General features: G+C 42.4%; 2 protein-coding genes across 4 annotated transcripts in view; one reads left to right on the top strand and one right to left on the bottom strand.

Moving 5' to 3' along the window:
* Window positions 1–514, bottom strand: part of DNAJC10 (DnaJ heat shock protein family (Hsp40) member C10) — a 53587-nt gene extending 53073 nt beyond the window's left edge. For 2 of the 3 annotated variants that reach the window (XM_072752108.1, XM_072752110.1), the window contains exon 1: window positions 377–514. The gene's annotated coding sequence lies outside the window, so the exon portion shown is untranslated. The remainder of the gene's footprint in view (window positions 1–376) is intronic. The other variant, XM_072752109.1, reaches the window with a different exon arrangement.
* LOC112934871 (uncharacterized) lies at window positions 145–9088 on the top strand. The gene is made up of 3 exons (XM_072751254.1): window positions 145–1071; window positions 4414–4525; window positions 8612–9088. The coding sequence occupies exons 1-2, from the start codon at window positions 145–147 to the stop codon at window positions 4450–4452; spliced, it is 966 nt and encodes a 321-aa protein (XP_072607355.1). The 3' UTR covers window positions 4453–4525; window positions 8612–9088.
* The last annotated feature ends 9251 nt before the right edge of the window (window positions 9089–18339 follow it).

The raw sequence follows: 18339 nt of genomic DNA, 5'->3' as shown, positions 1-18339 counted from the left end.
GCGCTGCCGGCCGGCGGTCGTCCCCCGCGGGGGTGTGGCCGGCGGCTCGCGGGCAGGTGGCCGCGCAGGCTCGCAGCGGCCCGGCTCCGGCAGGGATGCGGGAGAGGGAGGACGGGAGGCCTCGCGCCGCGGGGACGGGACGGGATGGGGATGGGGATGGGGATGGGGACGGGGACCGGGACGGGCGGCCGCGGGACCCTGGGCGCCAGGGGTAGGCGCGGGGAGCCGGGGTCGGCAGCGGACGGGACACGGCGCCCGGCGGGGCGGGGCGGACCCCCCGGCGCGGCCCCCCCCCGCCCCTCCCGTCCGTCCCCCCCGGACCCCCTCGCCGTCCCCCCGCCCCCTCCCCCCCCGCCGCCGGCCCGCTCCTGCCCACCTCGCCGCGGCCGGGTGGCCTCGTGCGGCTACTCCCCCATCCTCGGGCCCCGCCGGCGGCCCCGCCGGCCGAGGCAAGCTGCGCGCGGACCAAGCCGGCCCCACGGCCCCCCACGGCCCCCCACGGCCCCCACGGCCGCCGGCCGCCGCCTCGGGACGCGGGAGGAGCGGCCGCCGCGGCAGCGAGGAGCGGGGCGGGGCCTGGCGCGGGGCACTGTGGGAAGGGCGCGGCGGCCCGGGCGGCGCGGGCTGAGGTTGACGTGGCCTTCGGCGGGGAATCCGGCTCCGGCTCCGGCTCCGGCTCCGGCTCCCGCTCCACGCCCGCGGAGAAGCCGAGAAGCGCGCGCCCCCGCGCCCGAGCGGCCGGCGCCGGCGGCGAGCAGCACGCAGGACGCCGGGGCCCGCCCCTTCCGGCTGCGGTTGCCATGGCGACGGGGAACCCCGGCGGGCGTCGCGGCGGGCGGGCCTCGAGAGGCTCGGTTCTTAAAGGGAACGCAGCGCCGGGAGCCTCTTCCGGGCTGGTGGGTGGGAAATTTCCTGGAAGAAGGGGAGCCCGCTGCAGTGACGTGGGCTACGGCGGCGTGGGTCTGCAGGGCCGAGGAGGGGCCCGGGGAGACACGAAACCGGCAGTGCGTGGGGACTGGACTGCCTGGTTTCCCGGACGTCCAAGCCAGCCTCTCCCCCTCACCTTCTCGGGTAAGCGACAGGGGGCAAAACGCCTGCAGCAACGCACAACAGCTCAAGTAGCTACATTTGCAACCGTCAAAACCAGAAATGCATGATGAGGGAGCCTGCTTGAGACACTAACCGTAACATGAAATAAATCCTAATTTCGTGGGTAGGAAACCCAATGTAAGCTTGTAGAGAACCCATCGCTGAACTGATACATCAGAGGAAGAGGAGGAAGGAGATGGACAACGGCAGAAACATTACAAGAGCCTAATTTTTTTTTTTTTTTTTTTTTGAAAAACAAGCATTTGTGTTTATTAACCAAAGAGAGAGGAGTCAGAGCGGTACAGACTCCTACTAGTTAGTCCCTCCTGTGGTCTACCCTCCTGGGTCGGCCAGGCCACCACGGGCCTGTCCCCACCCACTGGGAACCAGGGCCCACTGGGAAAGGAAGAGGGAGTCAGCAAAGGCTAGGGGCCAAGGAAGAAGGAAACAGAACTGCTAGGTCTGCCTAGTAAGGACAGGTACCTATCTCACAGGTAGTAAGATCCTCTGGTCCTTCACTGTCAGTGGACAAGGCGGAGTGCCCCGGATCCAAACCCACAAGAAGAACCAGGCAGGGCTCCTGTCAAAACCCCTACATGTGAGGGGGGTAGAAGGTGGCCCAAGGTCCAGGGGCAACTCTCTCCAGGGTCAGTCCTTGCCAGATGGATGCTGGCCCAGCCTCTGAGTTCTGCCTCCATGCCGGGTTCACACAAGGTAGCAGCCTCTGGTCTGCCCCAAGCCCCAAGCCGGGGAAATAATACTGAAGAGGTCAAGGGGCCAGTGGGCTCCCTAAGATCTGTCCTGTGGCAAATGCCAAGTCCGTGGAGGCCTAGCCCTCAGCGGCTGGGGTATCCCATGCTTGCCACACCCCGTAACCATGTACCAGGACCTGGTGTAAGCACATGTGTGTTACGGTCCTCCGAGCAATCTGGTATTACAGTGACTGTTACTTCACCCACTTCACCTTTGAGGAAACTGGGGTGAATATGTGATAGACCTGGGATTCACCTGTAAGCAGCCCGGCTGCAAAGACTGTGATTTTTTTTTTAAAGATTTATTTATTTATTTATTTATTTATGAGAGAGAGAGAGAGAGAGAGAGAGAGAGAGAGAGAGTCAGAGACACAGGCAGAGGGAGAAGCAGGCTCCATGCGGGGAACCTGATGTGGGACTCGATCCCAGGACCCCGGGGTCACGACCTGGGCTGAAGGCGGCGCTAACCGCTGAGCAACCCGGGCTGCTCCAAAGACTGTGATGTTAATCATTATGCCACAGTGTGTGTGACCCAACAAAACCTTTAGAGTAAGTTGGAAAGCAAAACAAAACACTGGAGAATCAAGCAGAGACCAGATCACAGCAGGTTTTATGCTATGATGAAAACATAGACTTCATCTTTTTGGTGAAGAAAAAGCTATTTAAAGCTTTTAAATAAGAGACTGAGATTGTATTTGCGATTGTTCTGGTAGCTACTGGAAAGTGAATACAAAGGGAACGAGGTGAGAAAGGAAGAACGGTTAGAAGAGGGCTAGAGAAAGTCAATTTGGCAGGAGATGGTGATTGATTGGATACGGGAAATAAAAAAGAGGAAGGATCTAAGGTTACTTCTCGTTTTGGTAGCTGAGTACATCCACTGAATGAGAATCTGGGAAAAAATAAAGGGTTCTGGTTCGGGTATATCTATTTCAAAGTTCCTAGATTACGTCCGAATAAATACATCCAGCCTAAGACTCATGGGAAGTGTCTAGACTGAAGGAAAAACATTGGAAATTATCAATTAATTTGTGGTAGTCAAAACCATGAATATAAATAAGATTGCCTGTAGAAAGTATGCAGGATAAAAACTGTGAGTGAAGGATAAAATCTTGGGGAATTCTCATATCAAGATTCTTGCACAGCATAGGAAACCTCAACAAAATGAAAAGATAGCCTATGGAATGGAAGAAAATCTTTGCAGATAATATATCTAATAAAGGGTTAATATTCAAACTATATAAAGAACTTATACAACTCAATAGCAAAAAAATAAAAACCCCAAATAATTTGATTAAAAAATGAGCAGAGGATCTGACTAGATATTTTTTGAGAAGACCTACAGATGGCCAACAAGCATATGAAAAGGTGCTCAGCATCATTAATCAAGGGAATGCAAATCAAAACCACAATGAGATGTCACTTCATACCAGCAAGAATGACTACTATAAAAAGACAAAAAAAATTACAAGTATTAGCAAGGCTGTGGAGAAAAGCGAACCCTCATACCATAGGTGAGAATGTAAATTGGTGTAGTCACCTTGGAAAACAGTATGGAGGTTCCTCAAAAAATTAAAAATAGAATTACCATAGGATTCAGCAATTCTACTTCTGAGTATTCATCCTAAGGGGGGGAAAAACATTAGAAAAGATATATGCACCCTCATATTCATTGCAGCATTATTCACAATAGCCAAGATATGAAAACAACCTAAATTGTATTAACAGATGAACAGATGAAGAGAATGTGGTATATATGTAAAATGGAATATTAGCCATAAAAGAATGAAATCTTGTCATTTGTGGCAACATGGATGGATTTTGAGGACGTTATGCTAAGTAAAAAAGAACACACAGAAAAAGATAAATCCCATGTGATCCTACTTATATGTGGAATCTAAAACACACATACGACACCAAACTTACAGAGAAAAGATTGTTGGTTGCCGGAGGCTGAGAGTAGGGGGTGGGTGAGATGGATGCAGAAAGCCAACAGGTACAAATTTCCATTTATAAAATATATGAATCTTAGGGATGTAATAAACAGCATGGTGACTATGGTGAATAACACTAAAATGCAAACTTGAGAGGTACGAAGAGAGTAGATGCTAAAAGTTCTCTTCATAAAAAAATTCTCTTACTGTATGGGATAGATGTTAATTGACTGTGGTGATCATTTCACAATATAAATATCAAGTCATTATAGCATTATATTGTCTATCTGAAACAAAATAATGTCAATTATACCTTAATAAAAAATTTACAGGGATCCCTGGGTGGTGCAGCGGTTTAGCGCCTGCCTTTGGCCCAGGGCGCGATCCTGGAGATCCGGGATCGAATCCCACGTCGGGCTCCCGGTGCATGGAGCCTGCTTCTCCCTCTGCCTATCTCTCTCTGTGTGTGTGACTATCATAAATAAATAAAAAATTAAAAAAAAATAAAAATAAAAAATTTACAAATAAAAAAAAGTAAGCTCTATGAAGATAGGAATTTTTGTTTGTTTGAATTATTGTTGTATCCCCAGGTGCTCCTGGCACATGGTGGGTACTAAATAAATATTTCTTAAATGGAACAGGTTAATTTGAGAACAGGGTTGAAAAAGAAGAGCTCATAAAGGACTCAAAAAGGAGAAGATCAGAGATGTGCAAAGAGACCTAAACGTCCAGGAAGTTGTAAGAGTGATTCAGGTAAGACAGTGACTAAACTTGTTAATTCTTCACAAGTATCACGGTCTTGAAAGTGAAGAGAAAACTGAAGAATTGGTCCTGACCGAAGGAGCTAAGGAGTCACGACAGCTAAGGGAAACGGTTGTTACGGGCTGGATCCTGCTAAGACATTATTGGGACAACTGGCAAAGCCTGAAGGGAAATGATTAGATGGTACTAATGTGTCAGTGTTACTTTTCAGATTTTGATGTTTGTGCTGTGGATTATAGAAGGACATTCTTCCTTCTGTAAAAGCACACCACAGTTTTGGGGGAATAATGGAAAAACATGTCTGCGATTTACTCAAAAGGCTGCAGGTCTTTTTGTTACTCAAACAATCCTTATGCTTTAGAAGTATAAAGCCTATGTATTTGCTAACACCTCTGCCTAAAACCTCCCCTAATCCCTTGCCCACATTCAATGAAATTTTTTTCATTTTATTTTATATATTTTGGCAATACCTTTTCAAAACCTTTGCACCCAGGACTAGATCAGTTCCCCATTATTCATTCACACAGCACTAAGTATTTTCCCTTCATAATTATGTTTGTTTTTATAATTGATTGATGTGCGCGCCCCCCCCCCCCCCCATTATCCTGCTTCTTCAGGACAGAGCTATGTCTTTGCTCACCATAGCATCCCAGGGATCTAGCCCAGGGGACAATAAACTATTTATTTATTTATTTATTTATTTATTTATTTATTTATTTATTTTTATGATAGTCACAGAGAGAGAGAGAGAGAGAGAGAGAGAGAGAGAGGCAGAGGGAGAAGCAGGCTCCATGCACCGGGAGCCCGACGTGGGATTCGATCCCGGGTCTCCAGGATCGCGCCCTGGGCCAAAGGCAGGAGCCAAACCGATGCGCCACCCAGGGATCCCTAAACAATTTATTGAATAAATGGACTGTTTAACTCATCCGCCTCTGTCCCTGCTTCTGAACCACTCTCCTTTATCTGCAGCCATTCTTTCCCATCCTCCTTCTCTCCTCACCTTGGTTTAGCTCTGACACTGTGCCTGTTCCACCTGATGGCTTTTGGTCTGAATTATTCAGAATGGGAAAGGGCCAGGATTATGTTTAATAATCACTTACCTATAGTTTGAAGAATGTATTGTAGGAGGGTGATAGTAAGTATAGGAACACTGGCGAGAAGACATTGCAGTGGCCCGGGTGATAGATGATGATGGCTTGGACTCTGGCGGAGTTAAGCGCAGATGTAGAGAAATGAATAGATTCAAGAAAAAAGTAAGGGGTAATATGTAGAGAGAATTTGGCAATGAGTTGGTCATGGTGGGGAAGAAAAAGATATTTGGAGACCCATTCCTACTTCAGAGAATTGACATCTGCTTCAGGGAAACCAAAGCCTTACTAGCCTCAGTAGAATAAAACAAAACTTGATACAATAGTTCTATCATATATGCATGAGATATGTTATAACAGGGGGACTGTTTGGTTTCTTATTCCATCTGGGGTATTGGTACTCATCCAAGACCAGTTCATGTTTCTTCTGGAAAACAAATTTCTGTGAGCCATTCAAGCATATTTGAGCATTTCATCCTCTATTATTGCATTTATCACACCATATAGTAATTATGTTTCATTGGTTGTCCTACTATAATGAATTCTTTGAGATCAGGAATCAGGTTTTATTTACTTTTTTTCCTCAATGTCTAGCTAGAACAGTGCTTGGCACCTCTTCAATGCGTGCATTATGATGGAATGAAGAATCAATATTTATCATGTGCAAAGAGGAAAGAATAGCCCTTTGTTCCTAAAGTCATTATTATCTGGCCTTGAGGAAGGAACATGAAGAACACATATTCACATGTAGAAACATAATATAATAAATGTCAAAAGAGTGGTATAAACAATATGTTCCATAAGGAATCAATTTTGGGCTCAAGTGCTCAGAACAGAATGAGAGTACAGTGTGGGTGTTTCTGAATTTCAAAAAAATGCCTAATAAATTTGAAATTTCAGGACAGGTAAAATCTTTGAGGCCATGGAGTTCTTTCTTTAAATTCATAGAGGAGGAAACTAAGGCTCAGAAAAGTTGATGTGTCACCTGCTGAAAGACACTGAAATGTAAATGGATGAAATGAGAATATAAGCTGGGTCTTCTGTTTAAGTACTTGGTGTGAAATGATAATGATAGTCATAATAACTAAAACTTACATGTCTCGGGCACTATATCAAGCTCTTGTATCAAGACATGTAATTGTCATAACCACTCTATGTGGAAAGCACAATTATTGTATCAATACAATATATCATGATATATTGATCATGAGACATGATCATTGTCTCATGATCAATACAATTATAGATGGAGAAACTGAGGCTAAATACGTAACCAATGTTACAGTTAGAAAGTGGTAGAAATTTGGATTACGGGCAGTCTAGATCTGTAGTCCAGAAGGAACACCACAATTAATTAATTGAAATATTTTTGACAGCATTTATTTAAGTTAAACGAAGTGTTATTTTCGTTATAATTTTTCATAACAACATAATCACCTGTCACAAGTGCTTGATTTGGGGGGTAAATTGTAATAGCTCATTAGGTCAGATCAAATGTATACAAATGAAGTAGTTGATCTTAAAATTACCCACAGCATCTACTAATGGAATTGATATTTAATATATGTGTTGTATTAGTTGTATTTAGTTGAATTTGTGGTGTCTTAAATCTCCATAATAATTATAATCTCAAATTTTCATCTCCAATAAATAGGTCAACCTTTAGCTATAGCCGACCATTTATGCTTATTTCCCTACATCCCAATTATTTTGACACTACAGTTTTTAGTGTTAAAAAAAGCCACGTGGTAGGGTGGTGCAGTTGGTTAAGCATACAACTCTTGGCTCCGGCTCAGGTGGTGATCTCACAGTGGTGAGATCAGTTCCGGTTGGGCCGGGCTCCGTGCTCAGTGGGGACAGAGTTTCTCTCTCCTTCTCCCTCTGCCTCACGCCACCCCCGGGTGTGTTCTCTCTCTCTCTCTCTCTCTCTCTCTCCCTAAAATAAATAAATCTTTAAAAGAAAAAAACGGTATGTGGTAATTAAACCCTTAAAACTAATAAGTCAAAATAAAGCAGACATAGGCATGTACACACACGTATACACATGTACATATAAAAGTAGATGTATATATATATATTTTTTTGTAAACATTGGTTTTTCTTGGCACTATTTCCTCCATAAATACTTGCTAAATATTACTGAATGCAAATAAAAAAAGCAAATATGGACTGACGGGCCTAGTGAAATATTTTCTTTCTATTTTACTCGATAAACAATAGGGGGCAAGGAGATCAGAATATAAACTGATAAAAGGTGCCTGCCAGCCTAGCTACATCCCAAATCTTTGAAGATGATAGAGAAGTTTATTAAAAAAAAAGAATCAGAACAAGTGCAGAACAGAGTGCCTTCCTTAATGGACCAGAAACTTTGAGGAATCCCTGAAATGTAGAAGACAGAAGGTGTTGAGTCGACAGAAGAATTCACTGAGCAAAGCACAAAAAATGCTATAAAATGTGAGAATGTAAGGAAAGAAGAAAATGACATGACAGTGGGGGAACTTGTAATGTCTGTTGGTTGAGGCATTGCCTTTAGAGTAGCTATGCAGGCTGGCCCCTGCATTGGATGTCCCCAAGACTATCCCCGGGTTTGATGATTTACTAGAATAAGAATATATGGTACTCATGGCTAAGATTTATTATAGCAAAAGGGAACAAAGCAAAATCAGCAAAGAGAGAAGGCACATGGGTAGAGGCTAGAGGAAATCAGGTGGAGGCTCCCAAAGGTCCTCTCGCAGTGGAGTCACCTAGGACACAGGACGCCAGCCATGAGCTGTGGTAACAAGTGCAAAGGGTTGTGTACGGAGGAAGCTCAGTAGAGACTAAATAACCAAAGTCTCTACTGGGAGCTGGACCTGTAGGCATCCTTCACTTAGCATGCACCCACATTCCAGCCCCCAGAAGGAAAAGAGATGTTCAGCATGAACTATATTGTTTCTGGGGTTCTGACACAGCCATGCTTGTTACTTAAGATTTTTTTTTTTTTAAACAGGAAGTTGTTTATTAAGCAAGTTCCCAGACACCAGGCAAGGACCAATCTTCCAAGCAGGACTTTCAAAAAATAGCAGTCTCAGATTTGCTATGCTGTCTCCTGTGTAGCCTCCTCTGATCACCCGCTCCAACCAATCAAGTAGTACATCCTGGACACGGCTTCCGCCAGACAGGTACAATGAGGTTACAAGCATCTGTGAGGTGTCAAGAAAAGGCCCTGGTTTGCCAAGAGGAAGAAGAAGATGCCACATTCAGAAAATTAATGACTGGCACAAGTCTCCCAGCAACATGTGTTCCCTTCCTTTTTGAACACAAAGGAGGCTGTATAGGGCATAGGATTAGCAAAAGGAGCTAAGGTGTGTACACAGAGTGGGGTGTGTGCATCCCAGGAGGTGTACATTTGATTGTCTGGGGGTGGGGGCAGGGAGAAAATTCTTTACCTCTTTATTTTTAATAAAAAATGATTTTCAAAATCTAACTTGTACTAACTTGTATCACTTGTACCTTACTAGAATATACAAAATACAACTTGTATTACTTGTATTGCTAGCTACTTGGAGTCAGGGATCCAGAACCCTGATCCCAACAGAGGGACTAGTGTTTTCCCCATTAAAATCCTCACAGCTCCAAGACCAGGATACTTTTTCTGAACCTGATGTCTGGCCTTCTAAATGCCTGGGTCCTTGCCCAGAATGTGATAGGCAATGGAAGGCCCCCTTCACTACCACTTCTTTCTTAGACATTTTATCACAAGCCTCGTGCGTTCATTGTCTTGTCACTTGACATTGTTCCTTCAACAGTTGGCACAAAAAAATTAGGGCATCTGGGCCAGCATTCCAAGGTCTGCAGATCAAAGACCTACTCTAGAAATGAGGAAGGCCCAAATAGGGCAGCATGACTAGCTTTGAGGATTGAGAAGGATAATTACTAACATTACAAGAACTAGTCCCTTGAAGTTCCACGTTTCTGAAACAATAAACTTGCTGAGAATGTCAAGACTGGGGAGATGGATTGTCAATATTCCATGGCTGTTATTAAGGCCTCCAAGGGAGGTGCGTAAGACGTGAAGCAGAAGGATAAGGGTGAACCGGAACTGCAGGTGAAACTACTAGTTGAATATTTTTGTGGGCGGAATGTGCAAAGAATTTCAGATAAAGTAAGACCAAGCAAACAGATCATTTGCCTAATCCGCATTCTATAACTAGAGCAATGCAGGCTGTCATGCAGCCAGGGTGCACACTCTGCAGTATGAGACAGAGCATGCTATCAGGGCACTACGTAGAGCAAGAAGAAGGGGAAGTAGAAAACCAGCGGTCCTTATTATCATCCTCTCTGCTCCACAGTTCCATGAATGTGACAACCTTAAATCAGACCAAGCAAACAGATCCTGGGGTCCTAGGATCGAGTCCCACATCGGGCTCCCTACAGGGAGCCTGCTTCTCCCTCTGCTTGGGTCTCTGCCTCTCTCTGTGTCTCTCATGAATAAATAAATAAAATCTTAAAAAAATATAAAATATTGAGAGGATGATACCATTTCCTTGGGGCTATCTAGGGACTCTCCAGTCAGACATGGATTACCCTTTTGGCCCAGGAAATAATAAGCCAGGCCTTCTAGCATAGGATCCTATGACTGGTCCATGCGCATATCACCTGCAGAGTGTGTGGCAATAAAGTGCTGGGAAGGTGCCTGAAAAAGACAAATTTCACCAGTCTGCTGCTCAGCATGCCATTGTAGCCTGGCTGGACCTTCTGCTAATGCTTTATCTGCCCTGGGTACATCTCCTCAAAGGTTTATCTGTTTTCAATAATCTTCTAGCAATCCAGAAAATTGGGGACATGAAAGTATCTGGAGTGGAACAAATACAGAGCAGGACCCAAGCCTAGATATGACTTCCCACAATCCCTCCTCTTCTTTCCTACCCTGACTAGATCAATGAATTAGGAATCCCAGACTGCATTCTGTGCCAGTGGGTGGAGGGACACCAACCTAGGTGCAGTGCCATCTCCTGACCCAATGCAGCGGCCACCCATCCGTGTAATATATTACACTTCTAGATGCAGACCTTGCACTTATGCAGATACTCTACTGCGTGGACACTGCACTTATGCTTATGACCCATGCACTCATTCTTATCTCTATGAAAGGTAGGAGAATGTGGTGGCAATAGGGGAAGTCGTAGATCCCAGAGAAACTGATTTATAGTTTGGTGGATTAGATAATAGTTTGTGGTTCAGTGTGAATTTCATAATCACATGGTAGCCCGTGGTCAGGCATTCACTCTCTGCCAGGCTCTGATAGAAAACTGATGATTGCTGCTGATGATAATTGCTGCAAAAGGACACCATTGCCACGTAACAAAACTCTAGAGACCTAGGCTGTGATTTTCCTAGTGGGGCATATCGGAAGCACCTTATAGTATTTCAATCTGCCAAAGGCCCTTTTGGTATCATTGGATCTATTGGTGATAAGATCCAAGAGATGGGACCGTCACATGACAGCTTAGATCTACCTACTTCAGACTCTTTCATAATTCAGGTCCATCTGAACACGCCAGTCTCACGCGTTAGTTGGTAAACAAGTCGGAGTAATACGACTATATATTGTAGATACACTCTCTCCACAACTTAAGAAGCCATCAAATGTTGAACCTCTTCCTTCATGATAGATACAGCAGCTCGCACCATTATACCGTTACGCCATCTATGCCGCTCATACCATGATGACTTAAAGCAACTCATATCATTACACAACTGAAAAAGAAATATTCTAACATGTCCCGGACCACTGGGCCTCTAGAAACTTTACCAGTATGGCAGGGTCCTGAAGTTTATTTCCTGTTCTCTGGCACATGGAGGCCTTAGCAAGCCTTGGTACGTTCTGCTTCTCTGTTCCAATCCATATGGATCCAGTATGATCCAATGGATCCAGTTGCAATCCAATGGATCAGTATGACGGTCTTTTCCCAAAGAGGGAACCTGATCCTATCAGAATGATCGAATTCCTTCCAAACTCTATTATGACAGTAAGATCTTTGACATAGTCCTGGCATAAGGTAATAAAGACGTGCTGTGCCTGGTGGTGCCAGGTACATGCAAATTGCTTCGTTTTCTCATATACAAGTAAAAAACCTAGCATTTAACAGGTTAATTACTAATTGCATATGAGGTGCCAGACTCTGCTAGATTTTCTTCAGCTGAGAAAATATATTTGAAAATGTATCTGTCTTCGGCATTCCCATTTTATTCTCCCGACGGCCCATGACTTTTGCCTTAGCCAAGGGGGCAAGTTAAATGAGAGAGACTATGTTCAAACCGCCAGCCCTGCAGGTCTCAGGCCTTTAATAGTGGTTTTATGTCGAAATTCACCCCGAGATGTAACTTCACTTTTGGTTTACTTGCTCTGTGTCTGTGGGAGCAGTTTCGAATGCTTCCGTTTGGCCCCCGCTAGCATGAAAGCCCTGCTCCCCTCAGGGAGGCAATGCTGGGACGCTGCCAGTTACTAAGCACGACCAGCTAAAGCATACATTCGAGGACAGGGAAATAACCATAGGATGGTGCTCGTCCTCTTGGGGCTACTATTAGACTCAGGCTACCCTCTGTGAGCCCCACTCTGCTTAGCGGATTATGGTGGCATTTAGGTTTCTAGGGATCCGCAAAAAGTCAGAATTACTGTATAAAAATTCCCAGAAGGTCTGGTTGTTTCCCTTTCCTAAGGGCAATGTCAGTCTGGACAAGGGCCCTGGTAGCCTGGGGCAGGCTCATGGGGAACACTCAGTATATTTCTGCTCTCCTGTTGCAAGTCTCTTCCTCACTTGAGGCCTCGGGGGTTGGTTCTATCTGGGAGCTAAGCGAGAGTGTGAATCTCCACCATAGGTAACTTATTTTTCTGTTCAGCATATCCAGAAGTTTTCTTTTTTTTTGAGACACAGAGAGGCAGAGACACAGGCAGAGGGAGAAGCAGGCTCCATGCAGGGGAGCCCAATGTGGGACTTGATCCCAGAATCCTGGGATCATGACCTGAGCTGAAGCCAGATGTTCAACCGCTGAGACCCCCAAGACCCCCAGAGGTTTTCCTTCTATATATGTCAAACAGTACCCTAATACCTGCCTATTGTTTATATTTCTTGGGACCCGATAGTCAATTAGCCACTGTTACAGATCACTGCAGGTCAAAATACCTGATTTTCATCCATCTCTATAGTAATTACACCTTTCTATCCCTGCTAGTTCAGTCCTACCGTCTGGCCTCTACAATTTTGGGACCTTATTGTTCTCAACGAGATCAACAACTCATTTCTATCTCAACATTCTCCACCAGTATTTCCAGCTGTTAGAGCTCTTCAAGGTTGCTGGCGTCCCCCCACCCTCACCCCAGTGTACTTATTAATACTTTGGTGAAGTTAATGTTCTTTTGATCCTTCTGAGGGGGTGGTTTGGGAGTGACAGAGCACGTTGACCATCCTAGATCCCATTTCAACTTCTCTTTTTTTCCTGAGCCTTTAGATGGCTTCCCCTGTAGTATTCCAGGAAAGTTCTGACATTCTGACTTCATTAACCGAGAGCCATCATTTAACCTAGGCTTCAATTAGCAGGTATTGAAGCCAAAATATTAAACATGATGTCCTTGAGGGGGAGTGCACTTATGTAAGTGAATTTGGCTCTACTGAGTTGCATATTCTAGACCTCTTAGTATAAATATTTATAGAACTCATCCTTCTATGTGCTTCCCAGCCTCTGGTCAGTAAAAATTGGATGTTCTAGTAGTTTTTAAATTTTTATATATTTTTTTATTGAAAAAATTGGAATAATTTTGATTTATAGAAAAGGTACAAAGATAGTACAGACAGTTCTTATATATTCTTCATCTAGGTTCCCCAGAGATTTATACCTCACATAATCATGGGCCATTTGTGAAACTCATGTTTTAACTTTGGTATGACACCATTAACTCTACTACAGACTTTATTTGGGTCTTGCCAGTTTTCCCACTAATAATTGACAGTTCTTCTATCTCATTTTGTGTGCACACCATTTCCTGGGGAAACAGGTCTTGTACTGCTCCATCTGGACTATGTTGGGCCTTGAATGAATAAGGCCTTGCATGTTATGGGCCTATAATGAATGAGTAGTAGCATAGGGGAGTTCTGGGAGTATCACTATGAGGAAGCCAACACATCCAATATACAAGGGTAGAAAAGGGAAAAGATAGCTTCAATAAAAATTCACATTTGTAAAAAGGTACAATGGGAAACACATGCACGAAACATATATATCAAAATTTTGAGCACATATCATACCCTTTTGGATGTGAAAAGCAAAGCAGGAAAAGTAAGCCCTATGAATGGTTAGCCAATGTGACAGCTCTCTAAGACGATCTCCTTTTTACCTTATGGTTCCTCGACTTTCTAGGAAAGGCTCCTTTCCTATTAACCTCTATACCACATCTGAGGGGCCACTGAGAAGGAAAAGTGAAAAGAGTGAGCTTATTAAGGATAAAGAGAGAAAAAATAAATTGAAAACCAGGAAATAGCTAACACAGATGAGAGGATAACTATAAGCCAGGCACATTGCAAGTACTTCTCACACAGTAATCCATTTAATTCTTACAAAATCCTCAGAGGTAGATACTATTGTGCAAGTTTTACAGAGGGGAAAGTGAGGCACAGAGAAGTCACTAACTTGCCCAAGGTTGGATAGCTAGTGAGGATAGAACTGGAACTTGAACCTGGGGAGCCTGGTTCTAGAGTCTGCAGTTCTGCACGGGGGTAATGCTGGCATCATAGAATGAATTAGGAAGTGTATTCTTTTCCTTTACTTTAAAGACACATTAATTTTATTTTTTCTTTATGTAACAGAAATCACTGTGGGGCAGCCCAGGTGGCTCAGTGGTTAGGCGCCGCCTTCAGCCTAGGGCGTGATCCCAGGTCTCAGGATCAAGTCCCATGTCAGGCTCTCTGCATGGAGCCTGCTTCTCCCTCTGCCTGTGTCTCTGTCTCTGTCTCTCTCTCTCATGAATAAATAAATAAAATCTTAAGAAAAAATAAATTGCTTTAAAAATTTTTTGCTTCTCAAACTTCAGATGGAAATCTAAATTATTGATTTATTTCTTTTTCTAGAATAAACATTTAAAGCTAGGAGTTTCCTTTTCTTTCAGCTTTCTGAGATATCATAGACAATGTTGTAATATATTTGTTGGTATACGTATACATTATGAAAGGATTCCCACCACTGAATTAATTAACATATCTATCACCTAATATATTTATCAAAATTTTTTTGTGTGTGTGAATACATAGGTTCTATTCTGTTAGCAAATTTCAGCTACACAATGCAGTATTATCAATTATCGTCACTATCTTATATATTAGATTGTCACCCATCTGATAAATCTGAAAGTTTGTACCTAACAGCCTCTCTCAATCATCTCTATTCCCCAGTTCTGGCAACTGCCATTCTACTCTCTGTATCTAACAGTTCAAAAAAAATGTTTTTAATTCTACATAGAGGTGATATAATGCAGTTATTTGTTTTTCTGTGTCTGGCTTATTTCACTTAGCATAATGTTCTCTAGGTTCACCCATGTTATCGCAAATGGCAATATTTCCTCCTTTTCAAAGGCTAAATGATGTTCCATTGTATATATATGTGTGTGTGTATCATATTTCCTTTATCCATTCATTCACTGACAGACACTCAGGTTGTTTCCATACCTTCACTATTGTGAATAATGCTGAAATGAACATGGGAGTATATCTTTTGAAGAAAATTATTTCCTTTGCATATAAATTCAGAAATGGGATTGCTAAATCATATTCGTTCTGTTTTTAATTTTTTTCAAGAGCCTCCATACTGTTTTCCATAGTGACTGCACCAGCGATAGCTGTGGTGAGTGATAGCTGTGGTGAGCACATGCTCATGTACCTTTTAAGAACTGGGGCTTTGTTTCTAGTCTCATGAATTTACGGATGGCATGCCACATTGACCCTCAAGAGCCACATGCCTTGAGCTCCTGTCCCTTGGATGGAAGTCTTAAAGTCGGGATGCTAGATATATGGCCCAAACTCCTCATTTCTCAGGGAGAAGCTGGAAACTGGGCGATCCCCCCTGATTGCATGGTGCTGTGCCAGGGTAGGGGACAGGGTAGGGCTTGTGGTGACAACGTGTCTCAGCTTTTCTTGCCCATCTTGATGTTGGTACTACTCTCTCATTTTCCCAATATGTAGGAGTCCATAGGTAGTTTCTGGATTTCTTTCAGAGGGAATTTTTCTGTATGTAGCTGTATATTTGGTCCATTTGTGGGAGGAGGAAAGTTCAGGAGCCTCATTGTCACCACCTTGGTCTCTCCTCCTCCTTCAATTTCTTTCTAAGTACAGTTTTTATCCTATAAATTTTGATATATTGTGTTTTTATTCTCACTCAATTCAAAATATTTTCTGATGTTTCTTGTAATTCTTCTTTGACCTATGGATCATTTATATGTAACAAGGAGAATCGACTAGTGCTTACGTCAAGGAATTGTTGTGAAGAAGTAAATGGCCCATTGTTAAAGTGATGTGTGTAGGAACAGTGCCTGCCACGTAATAATTGTTATGCAGCAGCTTTTGTTGTCACCTCCAAATTTATCTTTGGGTTTCCTCATTCTGCTTTAAGGAGAAATCTAAATTGTCTTTTAACTTTTGGTACTATAAACCCTGCTTAGTCTTTCATACTCCTTTGTTACTACCACTGTGGGATAGGAATACTTTGAGGGCCTAGGCTTTCTTATATTGCTAACAGGTACTTGATCTCTTTAATTAATCAGATTCTGTAGATAAGAGGAATAACAATTTGGTTTTTATAACTTTTGTTTGCTTTAGCAGCCATGTGCCCTTTAAAATGCTGTGACTAGAACAGGAGAATGAGAAAAGAGCGTGTGTGTGTGTGTGTATGTGTGTGTGTGTGTGTGTGTGTGTGTTTTAACCATATTGCTTCTTAGATTGTCTTTTTCAAACAGAAGAAGTTACTTTGGCCGCCTTGGAATATAATGCTCATAATTAGTTTCAAGTTAAATGGCTCTCTCCTTCTTAATGAATTTATTTTATACCTAAAAGAGTTTTTTTTTTTTCACTAAATGCTATTTCCAGGGGTTATTTCATTTTTCTCCTCAACATTTTGAAACATCAACCAGAACTGAATGTGCCTCTTGCCCAAATTAATATATTCAAAGCTAAGATTACATAAAAATGTGAAAACTTCATCTGCACACTAATATGCAAAAAACCATCCTCCATGTTGAGTAAAGATGCTAAATCAGTAGCACAGAATTCTCTATCCCTAAGTGAGGGAATAGGATTTCAGGGAAGAAAGTGGACGCTGAAAGGCTCTTTCAGATTTTTCAACCTGAATCACTGTTCCTGTTTGTCTAGATACAAATGCCCAACCTGATGATGATATCTTTTGGATTTTTCATACCTAACAGCCAGCCTCTCACATAATGATATAGGTTTCTATTCTGTTGTCCAAGGAAGAGTTCCAATTTTTAGAATAGACTTTCAACAAGAAGTATTAGATTGAACAATTCTGTTGGCATAACTAAACACACAAACTTGGTATATTCCCTCTCAATAGTAGTGGATACTTTAATGCAGTTTATTCCATTTATAAGAACATTTTGTAGCATAATAATGGAATCAGCAATAATTCTGCAGTTAAATATAACTGTTTAATTCTATTGTCAGAGATTTTTCATTTGAAGACTTAGTCCTCATCAAGATAAATTTATATCCCAAAGACCTAATATACTCCTTGTAAAAATATCCTCTTTAATTAGTTGAATAACTTCTTTTTAAAATTTACACAACTAAAGGGCAGATTGTCACCAAATTGGTGGCAACAAACATGCTCCCCCTAGGCCTATCCTTCTGTTTCCATTATTACTGTTTTTGTTTAATTTGTAAAAATCTCAGTGAGCCAGCAAAATGTGCCACCCACTAATAATTAGGTAAAACAAGTTGCCAAAGTATCCTGGGGGAAAAAAAGGCATCTTTCCAGTGGGCAAGACTTCATAGAATTTTTGTTTGAAAAATTACTATACATGATATTTGGTCCTGAAGATAATTGGAGATTTTGCATTTTTTTCTGTACTCTTCAAGGTAAACACTAAAACTTTTATTTGATTTTATTTTTGCTTCATCAATTTGACAGTTGCAAAAGCAAGAAAACTATCAGGCTGTGGTTTGCCATATTCTCTAGGACATACTTGAAGGAAAAAAAAAAGTCTTTAAATACTTCAATTAATCATCAGAACATGAAGTATGATCTCAGGACTCTTGGGGACCCCAAACTCTTTCCAGATATCTAAGAGGTCAATATATATAATATTATCATATTATTTCCATGATAATAATGACATGTTAATTATTTATAAACTACTTTCCTAATAGGAAGATGTAAATTGTCTATAAATGATTTTCATAATAGTGAGTTATTAATTATGCTTTGTTTACTCTTATTCTGTTACAAGTATCCAGTGAAGTTTTCCATAAGCTACACAATGTATCATACCTACAGTAGACTAAATATAGAAACAGGTATAAAAATCCAGCCCTCATTTATAAGGGCCAGACATTAGAGACTTACAGAAATATAAAGTATTGTCACCTTTCCAATTAATTTTCTTTAGGGAAAAATTTCATAGACACGTTAATATGTAATGGGTTTATTATATTTTAAATGAATTAATAAATATTT

This window comes from Vulpes vulpes, chromosome 3 (assembly GCF_048418805.1).
Source record: "Vulpes vulpes isolate BD-2025 chromosome 3, VulVul3, whole genome shotgun sequence".
NCBI lineage: Eukaryota > Metazoa > Chordata > Mammalia > Carnivora > Canidae > Vulpes > Vulpes vulpes.
This window is presented reverse-complemented; position numbering and strand designations above follow the sequence as displayed.